This window comes from Citrus clementina, unplaced genomic scaffold (assembly GCF_000493195.1).
Source record: "Citrus clementina cultivar Clemenules unplaced genomic scaffold, Citrus_clementina_v1.0 scaffold_3, whole genome shotgun sequence".
NCBI classification, from domain to species: domain Eukaryota; kingdom Viridiplantae; phylum Streptophyta; class Magnoliopsida; order Sapindales; family Rutaceae; genus Citrus; species Citrus x clementina.
The window spans coordinates 16,900,443-16,917,992 of NW_006262339.1; the positions used below are offsets into that span (position 1 = coordinate 16,900,443).

A 17,550-nucleotide genomic window follows, 5' to 3' on the forward strand; every position below is an offset into this window, starting at 1 on the left:
TGTTTTTGTATGCTGGTAATGATCCAGATGGTAGTGTTGGGATGTAGATTTGTGATAATTGAATAGATGATGTTTTGACAATGTTATGGTTATTTCAAGTGATGATTTAGTGATGTTTTGATAATATTGTTGAAATAATTTGGATGTATTGATTTAATACATATTTTGATTTTTAAATTTCAATGGAATTTATAAAATTATAAAATAATAATATTATTTAATAATATTATTATTTAAAATATTAAAAATTATTTTCTAATTTAAAAATATTAAAAATTATTTAAAATATTATTATTATTTAAAATATTAAAAAGTTTTGATTTTAAAAAAATTAAAAATTCTTTTAATAATATTATTATTTAAAAAAAATTCTCATCACGACACCATATTAGCATCATAAAGCTGCGACACATAATTACACGCCATAATTTAAAATTAAATTCATAATACCCGCCAAATGTTTTTTCACAATAAAACAAATTTACCACTAAAATATTAAAACAATGTTGCTTTTGTTGTGACACATTTGTGATAGTTATAAGCTGTCACATACACCTGTGATAGATAAATTACTGTCACGGATTTATGAGAGGGGTTACAATGACAGATAGAAACTCTGTCATAAACAAGGTCGGATGACAGATATTCTCTATCATGGTAGCCCATTTTTCTAGTAGTGCTAGGACTTGGCTAGCTGGCTTCAAGATTTTATATGTAAGAGAAGCCTTCATGAACTACAAGTAAACTTATAAACAACGCCTGTGAACTGTGATAACATCCTGAAAGTGCCAAAGTCTCTAATTAAAATGTTATGAAAATGAATATTTCAGTGAACAATTTTCAGTCAAATGACAAACAATAAAATTTGAAAGTCGAACCATTCCAACTTTACCTATATCATAAACAATATCTCTTCCATTCATGAAATTCAATTATGAATACAAGAATTTGCAGTATCAAATTGTCAAGTGACAATCAATCAAATTTGAAGCCAATATATACATAACACTCAAACAATGAATTTGTTACATTTTGATAAAAAGAAAAATGTACAATGAAAACCATTTGAATGAAAAATGATAGACGAAGAGAAATTTGAACTTCTTTGCCAAAAAAAAATTCTCTTGAACTCATGTCCGCTGTACAAGTAAAAACCAAATTGTTATATTAATGAATGATAATAAGATTAAACTAAACATCTAAATTGTATGTGTGCGCTACCCAATAATTTCAATATCAAAGTAAGTAAACTGAACGCATTCCTTTGACTCAGATAATCAAACAGTTGGTATACTACCATATGCCATATAACCAAAACATGTTAATGCCACCGTATTCCCAAAACACAATCCCATAACAATAAAAGCCGCCATCAATCAAATAAACTTTAATATATACCTCAAAGGAAAATTTAAATTCTAAACTAATAGAAAATCAATGGGTTCAGAGAATTTGTACTATAGAAAAGAATAAAAAAAATAATTAGATAACTGAGCCAGAAGAATAGTCCAAAATATAGTTAAGAAAAAAAAATAAAAAATCAGAAACTCACAACATTGATTGATTCGAGAAAAGGACCAGAATAACCAATCAATGTTGAACACGTGGCTAAAAGTTGAACATGTGGCTGGTCAATATGTTTCCAGCATATGGTCCAACATTTTCAAGACTGCCATGTTTTGCCAGCTGACAGTAGTTGTGGCAATTTCTCAAGGGAAATTTACACTAATAACCAAAAAAACTTTGCTTTTTTTCATCTTAACCCCCTAAAAATATTTCTATCAACATTAGCCATTAAACAACATTTGAGTCCAAAATACCCCTCCCTCATCTCTTCCCCAACACGCCCTTTCTCTCATCTCTCCCAAACCGATCCAACTCCCATCATCGGCGGCGACATCAACCCTCGTCGGCGGCGGCTCCATCTCTCACCGGCATCCGATCTACGATCCACAACCTTCAACAAAACCTAGGTTAGTCATTTTTCTTATTTTCATTAATTTAAAATGAGATTTTAGAATAATAATAGTTATAGCTTGAGATTGATAATGGTGGTGATGATGTTTGTGGTGGTTGGTGGTGTTTGGGAGTACTGTTTTTGATTTTGGAGTGATTGCGCTTAATTTTGGGGGTGGTAAGGGAGGGGGGCAGGGCGCGCGCCGGCGCCCATCGCTGGGCAGCAGCGCGCGCCCATGCGCGGCCTGCGGTCGCACCAAATCTGGTGCGACAGGCCCTGTCGCACCAATTTTTTGGTGCAAGAGGGCCTGTCGCACCAGATTTAGTGCGACAGGCGCCTGTCGCACCAGAAAATTAGAGTTTTTTTTTTAACGAGTTAATTTTTCATTTCTGTAAATATAATGTAATAATTTTATAAATATTACAGATACATGGCGAAATCAGAATCACCGGATATTGAAGTAGGCAAGATGTATTTTCGTTATGCTGATCACTTTCCTGGTCGAATTTCGAGCATGTGTATGTTATCTTCGGTCGTAAAAGCTATCGAGGAAAAATTAACAAAGCGGCAGTTGAGTATGTTCAAAAAGGATATATTTGGGCATTTCTTGGAGTGTCGAAGTTTTCCATTTAGTGGGGTAATTTTGCATAATCTTTTACTGCGTCAAGTGGCCCATGAAGAAGATAGCCGTGAGGATCAGTTATGGTTTCAAATTGGTAAGCATTTGATTCGCTTGTCAATTGTCGAATGGTGCTTGGTTACTGGACTTTCATTTGGTGTTGATACCAATGAAAAAAATGATGAAATGGAGTAGAGGCTACGGAATACGTATTTTGGTGGTGTGCATCGTAAGATTAATGTGAAGCAATTTGATGCCGTATTTAAGGAGTTGAATTTCGAGGAAATAGACGATATGGACGCATTAAAGATTGCGTTGTTTTATTTTGCGGACAGAGTACTAAATGCAAGAAAAAATCACTGTCAAATTAATTTCGATTGGCTTGACCAAGTTGATGATATTCAGTACTTCCGAAAGCGTCCATGGGGTCTATTGTCGTGGGAAATGATTTACGAGAGTCTTGACAATGCACTGTTCGAAAAAGACGAGAAATTTAAGAAGACTCGGTTGAAAAATCCAGATCATAATATTGAAAAATACAATCTTTACGGATTTACGTCTGGGGTGCAGGTGCTTTTTTTTGTTTATTAATAAGTTTTATAGTATTAAATATTTGATAGTTGTTTTATTTGATTTTTCACTTTGGTTGTTGTAGGCTTGGATTTATGAAGCAATCGGAGGGTTACCATCAACATGGGTCGTCAAAACGAAGAGTAAGATTCCCCGCATTCTGCAATGGAAGCCTATGGCTTCTTCGAGAATCAACTTTGCGGAGGTTTATTCGTTCTTCAACGACGAATCTCGTCTTATAAGTAATATGTATTACTTATTTTTTTAACTTTACTAAATTTAAGTTGGGTATACTTACTTAAATTTTTCAATTAAATTTATGGCAGACGGACGTTTTACAAACTCTTGAGCCAAATTCAAAGGAGAGTAGCAGAAAATATTGGCTCTCTGTGAAGGATTACTTGCCAAGCATTCCAGACTGGGTTCATAAGGTCGGTATACTGTAAGTACAAAATTTTTTTTTATCGAAATTTTTGACTTTTCATTTAGTAATTTTAAATGATACTTTATATAGCACCAACCCTCAATCAACGCGATGCCATCGGTTACAAGACAATCGGACGAGCATGACGATCATGACGACATACCAAACCCAATACCAGAGCAGCATCATGACACTTTTGAGCAGCGTCATGACACTTTTGAGGATGAGGTGGCTGTTGATGACCACCCGCAGCAAACAGACAACTCTGATGACGCACGGGATTCTGAGGTTATAAATAATATACAATATTTTTCACTTTGGTTGTTATTATTTTTTTATTGTTATTCTAAAGTTTTATTTTTTTCTTTTGTATTAGTCGAGGACAAAGCAGTTTAATGATTACGTACGACGACGGCTGGATAAGATTGATCGTAACGTGTATGAAATAAAGTCAGAATTAAAAGATTTTAAAGAAACCGTTGTTGGCTTCATCGACACATTTTCTAAACGTCCAAATAAGGATTCTCCCACTGCACGCTCGTATGCGGTAAGCTAATTTAAATTAAATAATTATGTTCGTTTAACTTTTAATTTGATAATTATTTAATATGTTCTTTTTGGCGATTGTACAGGCCCCGGATGACTATGGAGTGTATACTGACGTGGGCAATGAAAATTTGTCTATGCCCACGTCATTGGTTAGTTTCTACGGGGATGTTAGTGGGGAGAGCGTGCAGTTGTTCACAGAGGTGCCTCCGGGCGTTAGTAAGTTCGGCCGCGGGTACATACCGTCGTATGTTTATAACAGTCCTTACATGATTCCTCCGGTCAGGCGAGGACAAAACGTCCGGAGGTTACCTCGACCCCAAATCATGGAGCATGCAATTGACATGAGTACGAGTGTGGATGTAAATCCACTGAGAGGATTGGAGGACTCTAGTTTGTTTGCTGAGTTTGATCGATGGTTCACTGGTGATATCAGAGTCCGCCGGAACGTCCAGCACCCGCGGTCATTCTTTTAAATAATTTTGGGGACAGCTTCGATGGGATGGCTAGGCGATGAGGTATTTATATTTTCCTCGTGGTGTATACTGTTGTGGATTTGTGTATAATTTTTTTTTAAAATCGTAATATTTCTGTTTCTCTACAGCATATTCACGAGTATCTCCGCTTGATTAGCGAGAAACAACGGCAGTATCCAAATGCCTTACTCCAACGTGTCACACATACGGACACATTTTTTTGGGTAACGTGCCGACAAAACTTATAAATACTATTTAATTTCTTTAATTATTGCCTTTAAGTTTTATTAATTTATGCATTTCTTGGTTATCTATGTACTAGGTGTTCTTGAATCAGTTATGGAATAACGGGAATTGTGCAGTCGATTCAATGGTATTCGACGACCGCTTGAATAGTTATCTTTGTGGGCGACAACACACAATGTCAAAATCAATGACGGATGTCGATATGGTATGTATTTTATTACATTTCACATGTTCTATACTGAAAATATTCGAGGAGTTGTTTTTTCTTTGTTGTATTTCAATTTCATATATAACGAATATGTTTTTTTAATTTTTATATGCAGTTACTCATCCCTGTTAACTTGGACGGCGCGCATTGGGTACTAGCACGAGTTGACTTTCGGAAAAATAAAGTCTGGATTTATGACTCATTACTCACATTTCGCGACGACAAAAGGTACAAGTTGAAATTCAAGCCACTTGAAGTTATATTCCCTCGATGGTTGGAATATGTTGGCTTCTACAATATACGACCTGAGTTGCGGAGTGAAGACCCGTGGAAAGTTATCGTAGTTAAGAGCGCGCCGCAACAAGAAAGAGGCACTGGCGATTGCGGTGTTTTTGTATTGATGGTTACGATGTATTTAATGTTCGGGCTTAGGTTGGAGTTTAACGCTAGTCATGTCGAGTACTTTAGAAAGAAGATTGCGGTTGATATATTTAATGACGATATTATATTGTAGACCTATGTAGTAATTTCAATGTTGAAATTTATATAATTTTAATGCCTCACATTTTGAACTTTAAAATAAAATAAAGTTTTATGAATAATAACAATTTTAACCAACAAAATACAAAAAACAATAACAGTTTTAACCAACGTAACACAAAAACAATAATAGTTTTAACCAACGAATAACACACAAAATACAACTAACTTCGAGTCGACGCAATAGGATTCTTACATCGCTTACGATTATGGCCAAGTTCATGACACCGGCCGCATCTTACAGTTCGCCGGTCAACATCCTCGCCAGCCGAGGGTATTCTGCGCTCTTTACGACGTCCAGGTGGCGGTGCCTCAACTGGTGGGTATACCTGCAGCTCCTGAATTTCATCTGGAACTTCCCAATCAGCCACATCACCAACTGGCTCCACTGGTTGTGCATAAGCCATCGCCAACGATTCTGTAGTGTAAAAGTCCGAGCAAAGGTTAATAAAATCCACCCGGTGTGTTAGACACGCCGCAATTGCATGAGCACACACAAGCTGATCAAGCTGAAACACTCTGCAGGAGCAATGCAAGTCAACCAACCCTTCCTTAAGCCCACCGCCTATAACTTGAAAGCGATGCGGAGACACCGGCCGAACTATCATTCTTTCAGCTATAGTTCTCCTCTCAGTGACTATTTCATCCGCCCATGTTGTTAGCCGAGTAGTCATTGATTCAGCCACAATTTTTCTATCATAAAACCATTGCTGTAATGTTTTCCTGAAGTGATCAACAAGATGAGTAACAGGAAATTTTCGAGGTTCCCTCATGAAAGCATTAACACTCTCCGCGATGTTGGTGGTAAGAATGTTGTACCTCCTACCTTGAAACTGAGACCTTGCCCAATTACACGTACCGACATTATTTTCTAGGTAATCAGCCGCACCCGAGTGGATCATCCACAACCCTTCAAGTTGTCTCTTAAATTCCTCGTGGCCATATGCTTTTGCTGCATTAATAAAGGTAGGTTCAAATTCATCCCAAAGAGCTTTGGACATTCTAAATTGTGACTTAATGTTACCTTTGACGTGGTAAAAACAAACGCCATGAGTTGCATTGTGAAATACTTTAAGAACGGCTCTCCTTATGGCAGTGCATCGATCAGAGATAATTACCAACTCAGGTCTATCACCAATCACTCCATGTAACTTCATCATAAACCATTCCCAAGCATCATTATTTTCTGAATCCATGATCCCAATGGCTAACGGATACAATTGATTGTTACCATCAAGACATGTTGCCACGAACATGCTTCCACGATATAATCCCTTCAGATGAGTACCATCTACAGCAATGACAGGCCGAATGTACTGCATAAACCCCTTGATGGAAGATCCGAGTGCTACAAAATAGTACAAGAAATTACCATCTCCATCCTGCTCGAGGTGAGTGACTGTACCCTCATTCGCTGTAGTTAGTACGTGAGAGTATTTAGGGAGCAAGTTGTATGACTCTGCAGGGTTGCCGCGTACTATTTCAAGACCAACTTCTCTCGCCCTATATGCCTGCTGGTATGTTAACTGAACACCGTATTCCTGTTGCATATCTGCTCTTATGTCATTGGGAGTATAAATCCTCTTATCTTGAATATATTTTTCTGCGATAATATGACCGACAACCCGGCTCCTTACTTGATAACGTCCATCAACCAATACCTCATTATGACAAGTGTGAACATTATCAATTCTCTTCACTACCCAAGGAACATGTTGCTCGTTCGAACTTCTAGTTGCTCGTTCGAACTTCTAGTTGCTCGAATACGCCATTTACATGATTCTAAACAACAGTGAGCCTCGAAACGTGTCGTAGTAGACCGTGCAATCTTGAAATCAAACTTATCTCTAAAGGCCACCTTGCGTAGTTGTAATATAAGCTCATTCTTCTCAGCAAATAGCTTACCCACGCTGATATCATCTGAGTCACAACTGCTAACAAAGCTTGGAGCAACCATGTTCGAAGGTAAAGTTGGAGCAAGACTTGTAAGGGGGTCAATTCTCCTTCTCGATCGAACCATAGAAGGAATAGGTCTATTGCCTCTGTTATTCACAGGAGTATTGTCTTCACACTCATCCTCATCCTGAAACGACGGAACATTCGAAGGACCGGCTCCTCCATCATCACCATCATTATTGAAACGAGTGCCCCGCCTTGTATTATTAGAAGGTTCTGCATAAATATTATCCCCCTCTGTCTCATTATGAAAATCATCATTGTCCCGAAAATCATTGTTGTGATACGGAGAATATTGTTGCTCCAACGACGTTGTTATTGGAAATACCGTTGCTCCAACATCCTGTAACGTAACGCCATTATCATCAATGTTGTCATAATTGTCGTGGATTGGAGAGTAATATTGCTGCAGCGATATTGTCCTTGGCAACACCTCTTCATCATTATCAGGGCCAGACATATTTGCTCTAAACGAAGTTTCTGTATCGACATGTGGCTCAATACCTTCACTCGGAACTCGAGGTGATGTGGTCACGAATATAGGAATGCATCCAAAATTAGCTACGTTAGATGCCATATGCAACACAACCCTCACCATTTCATCATCACATATATCCATGGGCATTGCACATATACGATATAATGTGTTACTAGACCTCAAAGTTGTCTTCATTGTGATACTATAGTCATTAGGATTTATTTTTAACACCTCGTATACTCTTGCCAATAACTGATCAAACAGGTAATTTTTTCCAACCAAAAAAGCTCGATTTTTACCATTCACGTACTCCATACAGCCATTCTCTAATGTCTCCCACCAACCATCGTAACACAATTCAAGTACAACTGAATCCATTAAGCCTGAAATTAAAAAAAAAAATTTATTTCAGTCCTAATTAAAATAATACAATTTTAATAAATCTCCAAGTTTTGCTGCGACAGGCAGCCTGTCGCCAGATTCAGATTCACCCGACTGAGTTCAGTAAGTTCAAAAAATAATTCATACCAGTAAGTGATGTCGATTTGTGTTGAATCTGGATAGATTATGATCGGATATCACTTTTACAGTTGTCTTTTGCGGTCGCCGTTGGCTGATGATTCAAAAATGAAAAGCTGCTTTTAGTTTGGCGAGATGGGAGAAACAATGTTGGTTTTGTTCTGTAAAGAAGGGTAATTTGGGAAGAAAGGCTTGTGTTTGGCTAATGTTGATAGAAAAAAATTGAGAGGGTTAATTACGAAAATAATAAAATATTAATGGTTATTTTTGTAAATTTCCCATTTCTCAACCCTTCATCTTCGATGGAAAGATGAAATAAAAGAAAAATGTTGAAATGATTTTGGTCCGTGGGGCTGTAATAAAAAAGAAAAACTTATACTACACTATCACTACTGAGTATAGAGGCTTCAGAAATATCAAAATCAATAACAAAACACTTTAATGACGTGAAGTTTAATTCTAAATTTCCGCTCTTAATTTTTATGAGCATGTGATGTTATACCTGCGTTCGGAAATCATACTTAAATTTTCTAACAATCAAAGCACCAATAGACCCAAGAACCCAGTAAATTTGATTTAACAGTTTATATTAAACGAAAAGGAAATTGAGTTTGGCCGTTTGTTTATTTTTCATATCCAGGGAGGGTTTGTGAATAAAGAAGACAGTTTTGTGCGGTTTGTAAAATTACGGATTTATTTGAATTTAAAGTCATCTTAAGTTTATCATCCATGGCAATTATATGATGCTGTATAAATACCTTGTTTTACAACAATTAAAAATATGACGCCGTTGAAAATAAATTATATACTTTGTTAACAGCATGTAATAAACACTTGCTGTTGTATCACATGTTATGGAAATAAATAACGGCAAATATATCTCACATGCCATCATTTCCAATTTTTAACGGCAATTATTAAAATCTGCCACAAAATTTCTGTATACTACTCCTTCACAATCCAAAACTCTAGGGCTTGGCTAGTTGGCTTCCAAATTTTCTATGTAAGAAAGGACAGCCTTCATGAACTAGAAGTATACTTATAAACAACGTCTGTGAACTGTGATGATATCCTGGAAGTGGCAAGGTCTCTAATAAAAATCATGCTAGTATTTTTTTTTTTTCTCCAAGAATTGCTTTTCATAGAGAAAACATGTCATCAATAGACTCAGCATAACTAAAGCCAGACAGTATGTTACAGGAAAATTTGGTATTTCTTTGTACTCTTTGGCGTAAGGATTCATGACCAAAAAGGAGTCATACTTTATTTTTCAAAACTCTGATCATTACCCAAGCACACACGCTAGGCCATTACAAGATCCATAAATCTTAACTGGGTCTTTTCAAGTTTAATGTGAAAGAAATCTTAAGCAAGAAAAGGTAAAGGAAATTTGTTTTTGAAAAGAAATACGAGATACCCATAGTCTCATTGCTTTTCTCAAAAGGCACAAAACAGGGCTGGGACCTTATATCTGATAGGAAGCAGATCATAAGTCATATCCCCTGGTCTTAGAAGAATTTCTTTGTTCACGGTTCATAATCAAAACAACAAACATTTTTCAAAAATTGAGAAAACATGGAAGTTTGTCGTTGAGGACCGTTGAATTGCTCTCGGCGAATTAATTGCACTTCATACTCGTGAGATCCGCCAACACTTTGAGCATTATCTATATCATGAAAGTCTTCACTGCTGCCACCAAATTCGAGTGTAAAGGTGTTGAGATTTGCATAAACTGGACTTACGCCACAGCATTTGACCTTTTGAGGACCTTTGCCGATAACCAACTGATAGCGGATGAAGAAGTCAAATGAGACTGCTGCCCCATCCGATAACCCAATATTCCAACAAGGATAAAATCCAAGTATGACATGATTTGAGTTTACGCACACGTTGTTGACCAATTGGCAAAAGTGATCGGACCCGAACTTACATCCCACTCCGAAGAAAATGGCAGGAGAATAAGAATCTTCCTCAAACTCAAATTCAATAGCAACACATAGAGCAAACCCAATGAAGATTTTGCTACCACAACGATGTGGCAGTTGAATAGTTATTAAAGATCCTATAGATTGACTGCTGTACCAGTCTGGTACTTCACTTCCAGGTAAACAAAAGCTGATTCCATCAAATTCCTGTAAAATTAAAATCATGATTTGATTTTGGATGTAATTCAGGGGAGAGATAAAGGGAAATAGATCGAATTGCATACCTTCTCATAGAATAGTCTTAGCGATGCAATTATCATATGCCGAATTCTTTTTTGCAAATCTGCCCAAGTACTTTCATTTAGTTTCAGGCAATTAGCAAATATCAGTTGCACTGGAGACATGTGCTTGGATAGTCTTTCACCGGTGCGATTGGATAGTGCTTGCAATATGGATACATCCAGTTCTTCTAGACATGCTGTGAGTTCTGGCAAAAATTGGAGCCGCTTGCAATCACTTGCACCTAACATTACCAAAAGCAGTGGAAGCTCTGGTAACGACTGAAGCTTGACGCAATTGACCAAGCAAAGCCATCTAAGCCGTGAAAGTTGGCTGATACTCGTAGGTAAACTCTCAATGTTATTTCCACTCAGATTTAAACTTTCCAATGATGATAGACAGCCAATATCGGGAGGGATTTCCATTATCTCACAGTCTCCTAGTTCTAGCTTTTTCAAAGAAGATAAACCCGATAATAGTGGAGGCAATACCAAACCCCTGCATTCAAACAACGAAAGGGTTTCAAGTTTGTTTAAATCAACAATGGAGGATGGTGCCTGAGGAATTGCCAATAACCCTGCATGAAGACGTTCCAAAGATTTTAAATTGCCCAAGCTCTCTGGCAAACTGCCAAGTTTAGTGCAACCAGTCAACTTTAACTGCTTAAGCCCTTCTAGATTTTCGATTGAAGATGGCAGCTCTTTGATATTACTTGCCTCCTCTAAATTAATTTCTTCTAGTAGTTCCATTTTCTCCAAGATTTCTGGGAAACTCTCAAGGTTTATACAATAACTAAGATCAAGGCTGCGAAGAGATTTCAATTTACAAATGCTAGTTGAAAGCCTTTTAAGACTATTGCAAAAACTCATTTCTAAGGTTTCAAGATTAGGTAGGCACTCGATTGACAAGGGAACTTCTTCTATTGGAGTACACATTAGGTTTAGTTCTACTACATTGCCTGAAATCCTTGGAAACTCTCTGAGATTAACACACTTGTAGCAATCAATCTTAATGGAAGATATGAAATGAATGTTCTGCGGAAAGCACCTAAGACTTTCACAGCCAGCCATAATCATGTTACCAAGTTTGTTAAAATTCTGGACGTACGAGGGAATGTGAGCCAAGCCTGTGCAATTCCAAAAATTTATTCTCTCGAGATTTGGAGTTTCTGATGGCTCTGGGATTCTAGTGAGATTGGTTGAGTGATTGAGGTCAACATATTTTAACTTTGGAGCTTTCTACAAAAGGAAATGAAGAATATTACCAAGCATCAAAAGAAATATATTTAAGGAAGTATAAACAAATGTTCACCTTTTTTCCTTCCCAGATTTGCTCAACTTTACTATAAGGAAAGTTGAGTTCGATAAGATTCTGAGGGACAAAATCCAATGGCAAAGTTTTCAAAGGATATCCATGCCAGTAAAGATATCTTAATTCCTCAGGAAGATTTTCTAAACCTTGTTGAAGGTGCACTTTAGAACTCATTTTCGAAATGTCAAAGTGTCCCGAGATATAGAATTTAAGCAATCTAAGATTAGACATATTTGAAAATACTCTAGGGTCTAGATTTATTTCTTCGATTTTCGACAAATCCAAGAATATGCTTTTAATTGCATCAGTCCCCTGGTAAACAAAAGAAAGAATGAGTTAGCATGAAATGCACAAAAACGGTCATTAAGATTGTTTTCAACGGAAACAAAAATTTGAATGGGTCGATTTTTCTTTATCCAACATATATTTGTAACAATTAAAAGAAAAGCAAATTTATCAAGCTTTCAAGTACCTTGTTTTTCTCCAATACATGACAAACATCCTTGTAATCCCACAACCTGCTACGTTTTTCTGGCTTTTCTCTAAATTCTTGGCAAACTATTTCTCGACCCATTTCTTGCAATAGGTCATGCATTTGCAGCTTATTGTATGATATTTTTATGAGTGACTTATTAATGAGGACATTCATTCCATACTGAACTGAATAGTAGTCGTCACTGAGAATCCACATCACATGTTCTCTATCATCTCCATTGAAGAAACATGCAATATCCAAGAACAAATTTTTCTCTTCCCAGCTCAGTTCATCATAACTAATTTTCAGCACACCATAAATATCAGAGCCAGAAATTCGTTTTAAGTTGTTCAATGTATTTACCCAATTTGGTTTGCTCTTCCCGTGAAAAGAAGACCCTAATACTTTTAGAGCTAATGGATTGCCTTTAGCATAATGCACTGCTGTCTCTGAGTGCTTCAAAAGATCTTCAGGGCAATGATTTTCTTTAAAGGCACAACTGCAAAAGAGCTGAAATGCTTCATTGCAATTTAATCCCTCAACCTCATATATTCGGTGCGTTCCATATCTTTCAAGTATCGTTTTATCTCTAGTAGTTACAATGATTCTGCTTCCTGGACCGAATCTATCGAGTCCCCCAGCAAAATATTCTAACTGACCATACTTGCTAACATCATCAAGAACGATAAAGACCTTCATTCTTTGAAGCCTGTCCCTGATATACTGGGGTATTTTGGGTGTTCCAATATCAAAATTTTCTCCTAATACCTTTGAAAGAACTTGGTTCCGTAGATGTACCAACCCACCACATTTTTCTGATTCTTCCCTGACATTTGCCATGAAATACTTCCCTTCAAACTTCTGAGAAAATTGGTTAAAAACTACTCCTGCAATGGTTGTTTTACCAATACCGCCCATACCCCAAATTCCTACAAGTCGAACGTCTGGCAACCCAATGGCTAATAGTGATTTAACTTGCTCAACACGTGACTCTAGTCCAATTAGGCCATCGGAATCACTTATTGCTGCTGACAATTTTTCTAATTTCTCCAAAATATCAGCAGTAATTTCCTTTACAAGTTTGGCATCTGGCCTGGTAAGGTGACCAACAATGAGTAAAAATAGGCAGACACAAACACAGATAAAAAAGAAAAAAAGAGAAACATTTGTTTCCTTTCTCAAGAGAGAACTAGAACGTTAAATGATGATTAACTGCTCTCTTCCTTTATAAAATCCACTTATACACACACATGCGCACACACATATGCTAATTAAGACCGTATTTAGTTTTGAGGTACTTTTAAACTATAATTACTATCCTGTTAACTGTTTGGTTTGGTAAATATAATAGCTGTGGAATACCTATATTTATATTTAATATATTTAAATTTCAAAATTTAATTAATTAATTGCAAGGATTTGAAAAACAATATAAAAAACAAATAATTTCAGGAGCGACGGTTGCTGCCAGAAGAAATAAAAAATATCATTTGCCAACACATCCAACGTCATTAGATTCCATTTCTCACAATCTTTTCAATCATAGCATCATCAATGGGAAAAGCAGCAGCAGAGAAGTCACAATCATTGGCTAAACTTGCTGATCGTCATCGCATTGGAAGCCACATAAATTGCTGCCGTCTAATGGCAATGTTATGAAGCAACTGTGTGTTTGACTAAACCATTTCTGCCGTCTAATGACTACAGCTTCTCTGCTGCTTCTTTGCCACCACTGGATAGATCGCAAGAAATGGAATTCAACGATGTCGGATGTATTATCAACAGACACTCCGACGAGCGCCTGCCATTGATTTTCTACTTTTATAAAAATTAAAATTAAAATTATATTTATTAAATTTAAAAAAATACAAACAATTACAATTTATAAGGACATAATTATATTTCTTGTAAAGTAATAAAGATAATGCGGCCATTTCACTCTTTATAGTGGATCTGAAATATTGGTTAGACTGCCAAATCTCAGCTGTCGAGATGCCCGACACCTTGGCAAGTACCTGGCCAACGGGGAATTGGCAGCCAAGCTGCTACACATCAGTCCTAATTGCGACCTAAATTAGGCAAATTTTGAAAAGAAGTTTCGCTTTTGTTGGCTAGTAAGTCCAATCAACTACATAAATTGTATGTATTGCATGCATGATGTAAGTTAAATTCTCTTATTAGATGATTGTTGTGGAAATAATTAAAAATTGAAAAAAGGCAGTGGCTAAATGGAACATGAAGATATAAAAGTTGAAGTATAATACTTGGTTGTGCCGGAATCCCATCCAGATAGATTGGATGCCTCTGTCAATACTGCCCTCCATTTCTGAACTTTTTCTGGCATCTTCTTATTGAACTGCTTGTCATGCTTAACAAAGGCATCCTTGAAACTTCCCGTTTGATTTCGCACATCTGATGGATCGACATTGTAGAAAACCGGTATGACAAGTTGGCCATTCTTTTTATGGCATTGAAGAATCTTGACAAGTTCATCCAAGCACCATTTCGAAGAAGCGTAATTCTTTGAGAAAATTATTACTGAAATCTTTGATTCTTCAATTGCTTTCAAAAGGGCTGGTGAAATCTCATCTCCTCTGGTAAGTTCTTCATCAACGAAGGTTTTAATTTTTTTTTGTTGAAAAACCACAACTAGATGGCTTAGAAAGTTATCACGGGTATCCTCCCCTTTGAAACTGAGGAAGACATCATATTTGCAAGAAGCCATGAAGGAAATTTGAGAGACAAATATACTGATAGAAGGAGATTTTTTGAGAGTCGATATATAATGACTGAAAACGTGTGAACCGGCTATATCCAGCAAAATAATTTTTCTGTGATTCTCACAGAAAAATTATGATTAGGGAAGGGCCCAGCCCATTATGATTAGGGAAGGCTCCTTTTTTGTTTGCACACTTGGTCTCATTTGTTAAATTCTTATCAACCACTGAGCGGTGGCTTGCATCGGCGCACCCAACTTTAGCTGGGTCATTAATTAAATGTACTCTAATTTTTTTTAAAGAGTTAAATAAAAAAAATTTTGACACATTTTTTATATAACAAAAGACTTGTGGTTCAATAATAAGAGTATTATTCAATGATTTTAAAGTCTTGATTTAAATTGCAATGGCCACATTATTTTATTTTCTTAAATATTTAAAAACACCCTAAATTAAATAAAAATTTTTTGAACAAAACCTCTCCTAATTTAAGTTTCTGGGACTGCCACTGGTGTCTTGCAAAGATAAAGCATAGACAAAGCACTGAATAGTGACTTGCACAGATGAACTAATTTCTAAAATAGTTAAAATACTTAAGTTTTTAGCACTTAGTTGTAATTTCTATGGAGAGTGAAAGTCAAGGCAAGAAACATAATGGTTAATAATGAGGAGGACGAAATTAAAGAAAATGCTGCAAATCGATTTCAATAAAAGACAATTAACACAGCCCTCCATTTCTGAACCTTTTAATTGTGGCATCTCCTTGAATTCTTTTTCATCCCAAAAACTTCAAGTCCGCTTTCCCACCACCGATGAAGCTATTAGATATTTTATACATTTTGTTCAAGCCAATGTTATGTCTTCGAGCAGGTTAAATCAACGTTTACCAAACCAAATGTTGGAGAAAAATCAGTTTTTTTTTAAATTTTTTATAAAACCTTTTAAGATTGCTCTCATATAATATATAAGAATTTGTAATCTAGAAATCGTACCTTGAAAATTCGATTTGGCTTTTTCTACTTAAGTAATTTATGCTCCCAGATCACGATTTGTCATCCCACGCCTGTTAGATCACGATCCGTCACCAGCACGCTTGTTAGATCACGATCCATCACCACCACACTTGTTAGATCACGAACTGTCACCACCACGCTTGTTAGATCATGAACTGTCACCAATGATCTTCCAAGTTATGACTCAGGTTTGATCTGCACTTAATGTGTGAGCGCATTTATCACTACCAAAGCAACTAGCACGAGAAAATTTTTCTCTCAACAATAGAGAGAAAAATCTTTTTCTCATATGTATAAAATGACTGCTCTCTATCTTTTGGGAGAAAATAAGTCATTTTATATTTCTCTCTAGTGAAAACCCTCGGCTCCATTTTTTATATTATTTTATTCTATTAAATCAAGTTTGATTTAAATTAAAAATAATAAACCAAAAGTAACGTTACTTCTTTCTTGTCATAGGGGTCCACCTTATAAAATAACACAAGGCCTCTTAGACACAAGTACATTACATGGAGCCTCCCACTAAATAATATATTTAGGGTTTTAACCCAAATTGCTAGTTATCTTGTTTATTAATCCAGTAGTGGCGCAGTCAATTAAATGAGCTAACCCGGGGATCATTTGGAAACAAACAATAGTGGCTACAATAATTAGGCATGTAATTAAACTAACCAAATTATTTAATTCCAAATCTACTCCACTAAAAGATTGGAACTGGCCTCCATAATAGTATGCTCAAATAATAATTCGTCCCAAGCCACATTAATTTATTTACTGCACAATCCTTTGTACCACATCATTAATTAAATCGATATCTCAATTGTCCAATCAATTTAATTACATCTTGTTCCTTGATTCTTACTGGTTTTCTCTAATGATCATTTTCAACATTCTAAATATGTTGCCACACTCTGGCCAGAGAATTATATAATCAAGTGCTGAAAACCCATAAAGAGATGTGTTGTACAAATTCTATATTGTCAATCTATAACTTCAATATTCATAATTGCTCCCACCAAGATACCAGGTAATCTTGACTGCAAGTATGTGTCGTGCTCATTGGTAACTCAAATGGAATAACAATTACAATCATGAAATCATAATTAACTCAAGATTAAGATTACAGTAAAATCAATGCCTATGAGATTTAATAAGTCTGACAGTCATTTCAAGGTTAATTAAATCTCATATGTGATCCAGCTCAATGTAGTCAAACTACATCAGTAAATTCATACATGATTAAGACAAATCATTCAATGAATTTACTACAGTCTAAACATAAATAGAGCGT

At 36.1% G+C, this 17,550-nt stretch overlaps 2 protein-coding genes and 2 long non-coding RNA genes across 4 annotated transcripts; 2 read left to right on the forward strand and 2 right to left on the reverse strand.

Annotated features, from left to right (window-relative positions):
- The first annotated feature begins 3,773 nt into the window (after window positions 1-3,773).
- Window positions 3,774-4,239, forward strand: LOC112100088. The gene is made up of 3 exons (XR_002906353.1): window positions 3,774-3,858; window positions 3,947-4,117; window positions 4,203-4,239. It is a non-coding gene; the product is annotated as an uncharacterized LOC112100088 (long non-coding RNA).
- A 361-nt stretch (window positions 4,240-4,600) lies between these two features.
- On the forward strand, window positions 4,601-5,003 carry LOC112100087. Its single transcript, XR_002906352.1, has 3 exons — window positions 4,601-4,634; window positions 4,721-4,816; window positions 4,915-5,003. It is a non-coding gene; the product is annotated as an uncharacterized LOC112100087 (long non-coding RNA).
- Window positions 5,004-5,750: 747 nt separating this feature from the next.
- On the reverse strand, window positions 5,751-7,136 carry LOC112099624. Its single transcript, XM_024187044.1, has one exon. It carries the CDS (start codon window positions 7,134-7,136, stop codon window positions 5,751-5,753), a length of 1,386 nt encoding a protein of 461 aa, XP_024042812.1.
- A 2,836-nt stretch (window positions 7,137-9,972) lies between these two features.
- On the reverse strand, window positions 9,973-15,293 carry LOC18045904 (disease resistance-like protein DSC1). Its single transcript, XM_024187886.1, has 5 exons — window positions 14,794-15,293; window positions 12,527-13,622; window positions 12,055-12,366; window positions 10,749-11,981; window positions 9,973-10,671 (listed from the first exon to the last, which is right to left on the reverse strand). Exons 1-5 carry the CDS (start codon window positions 15,252-15,254, stop codon window positions 10,066-10,068), a joined length of 3,708 nt encoding a protein of 1,235 aa, XP_024043654.1. The 5' UTR covers window positions 15,255-15,293; the 3' UTR covers window positions 9,973-10,065.
- Window positions 15,294-17,550: the final 2,257 nt, after the last annotated feature.

Coding starts and splice junctions, on each gene's coding strand:
- LOC112099624 (XM_024187044.1), bottom strand. CDS start 7,136: ATGCAACAGGAATACGGTGTTCAGTTAACATACCAGCAGGCATATAGG.
- LOC18045904 (XM_024187886.1), bottom strand. CDS start 15,254: ATGGCTTCTTGCAAATATGATGTCTTCCTCAGTTTCAAAGGGGAGGAT. Junction 12,367..12,526: donor ATGTATTGGAGAAAAACAAG/GTACTTGAAAGC, acceptor TTTGTTTACCAG/GGGACTGATGCAATTAAAAG. Junction 11,982..12,054: donor AAATCTGGGAAGGAAAAAAG/GTGAACATTTGT, acceptor TTCCTTTTGTAG/AAAGCTCCAAAGTTAAAATA.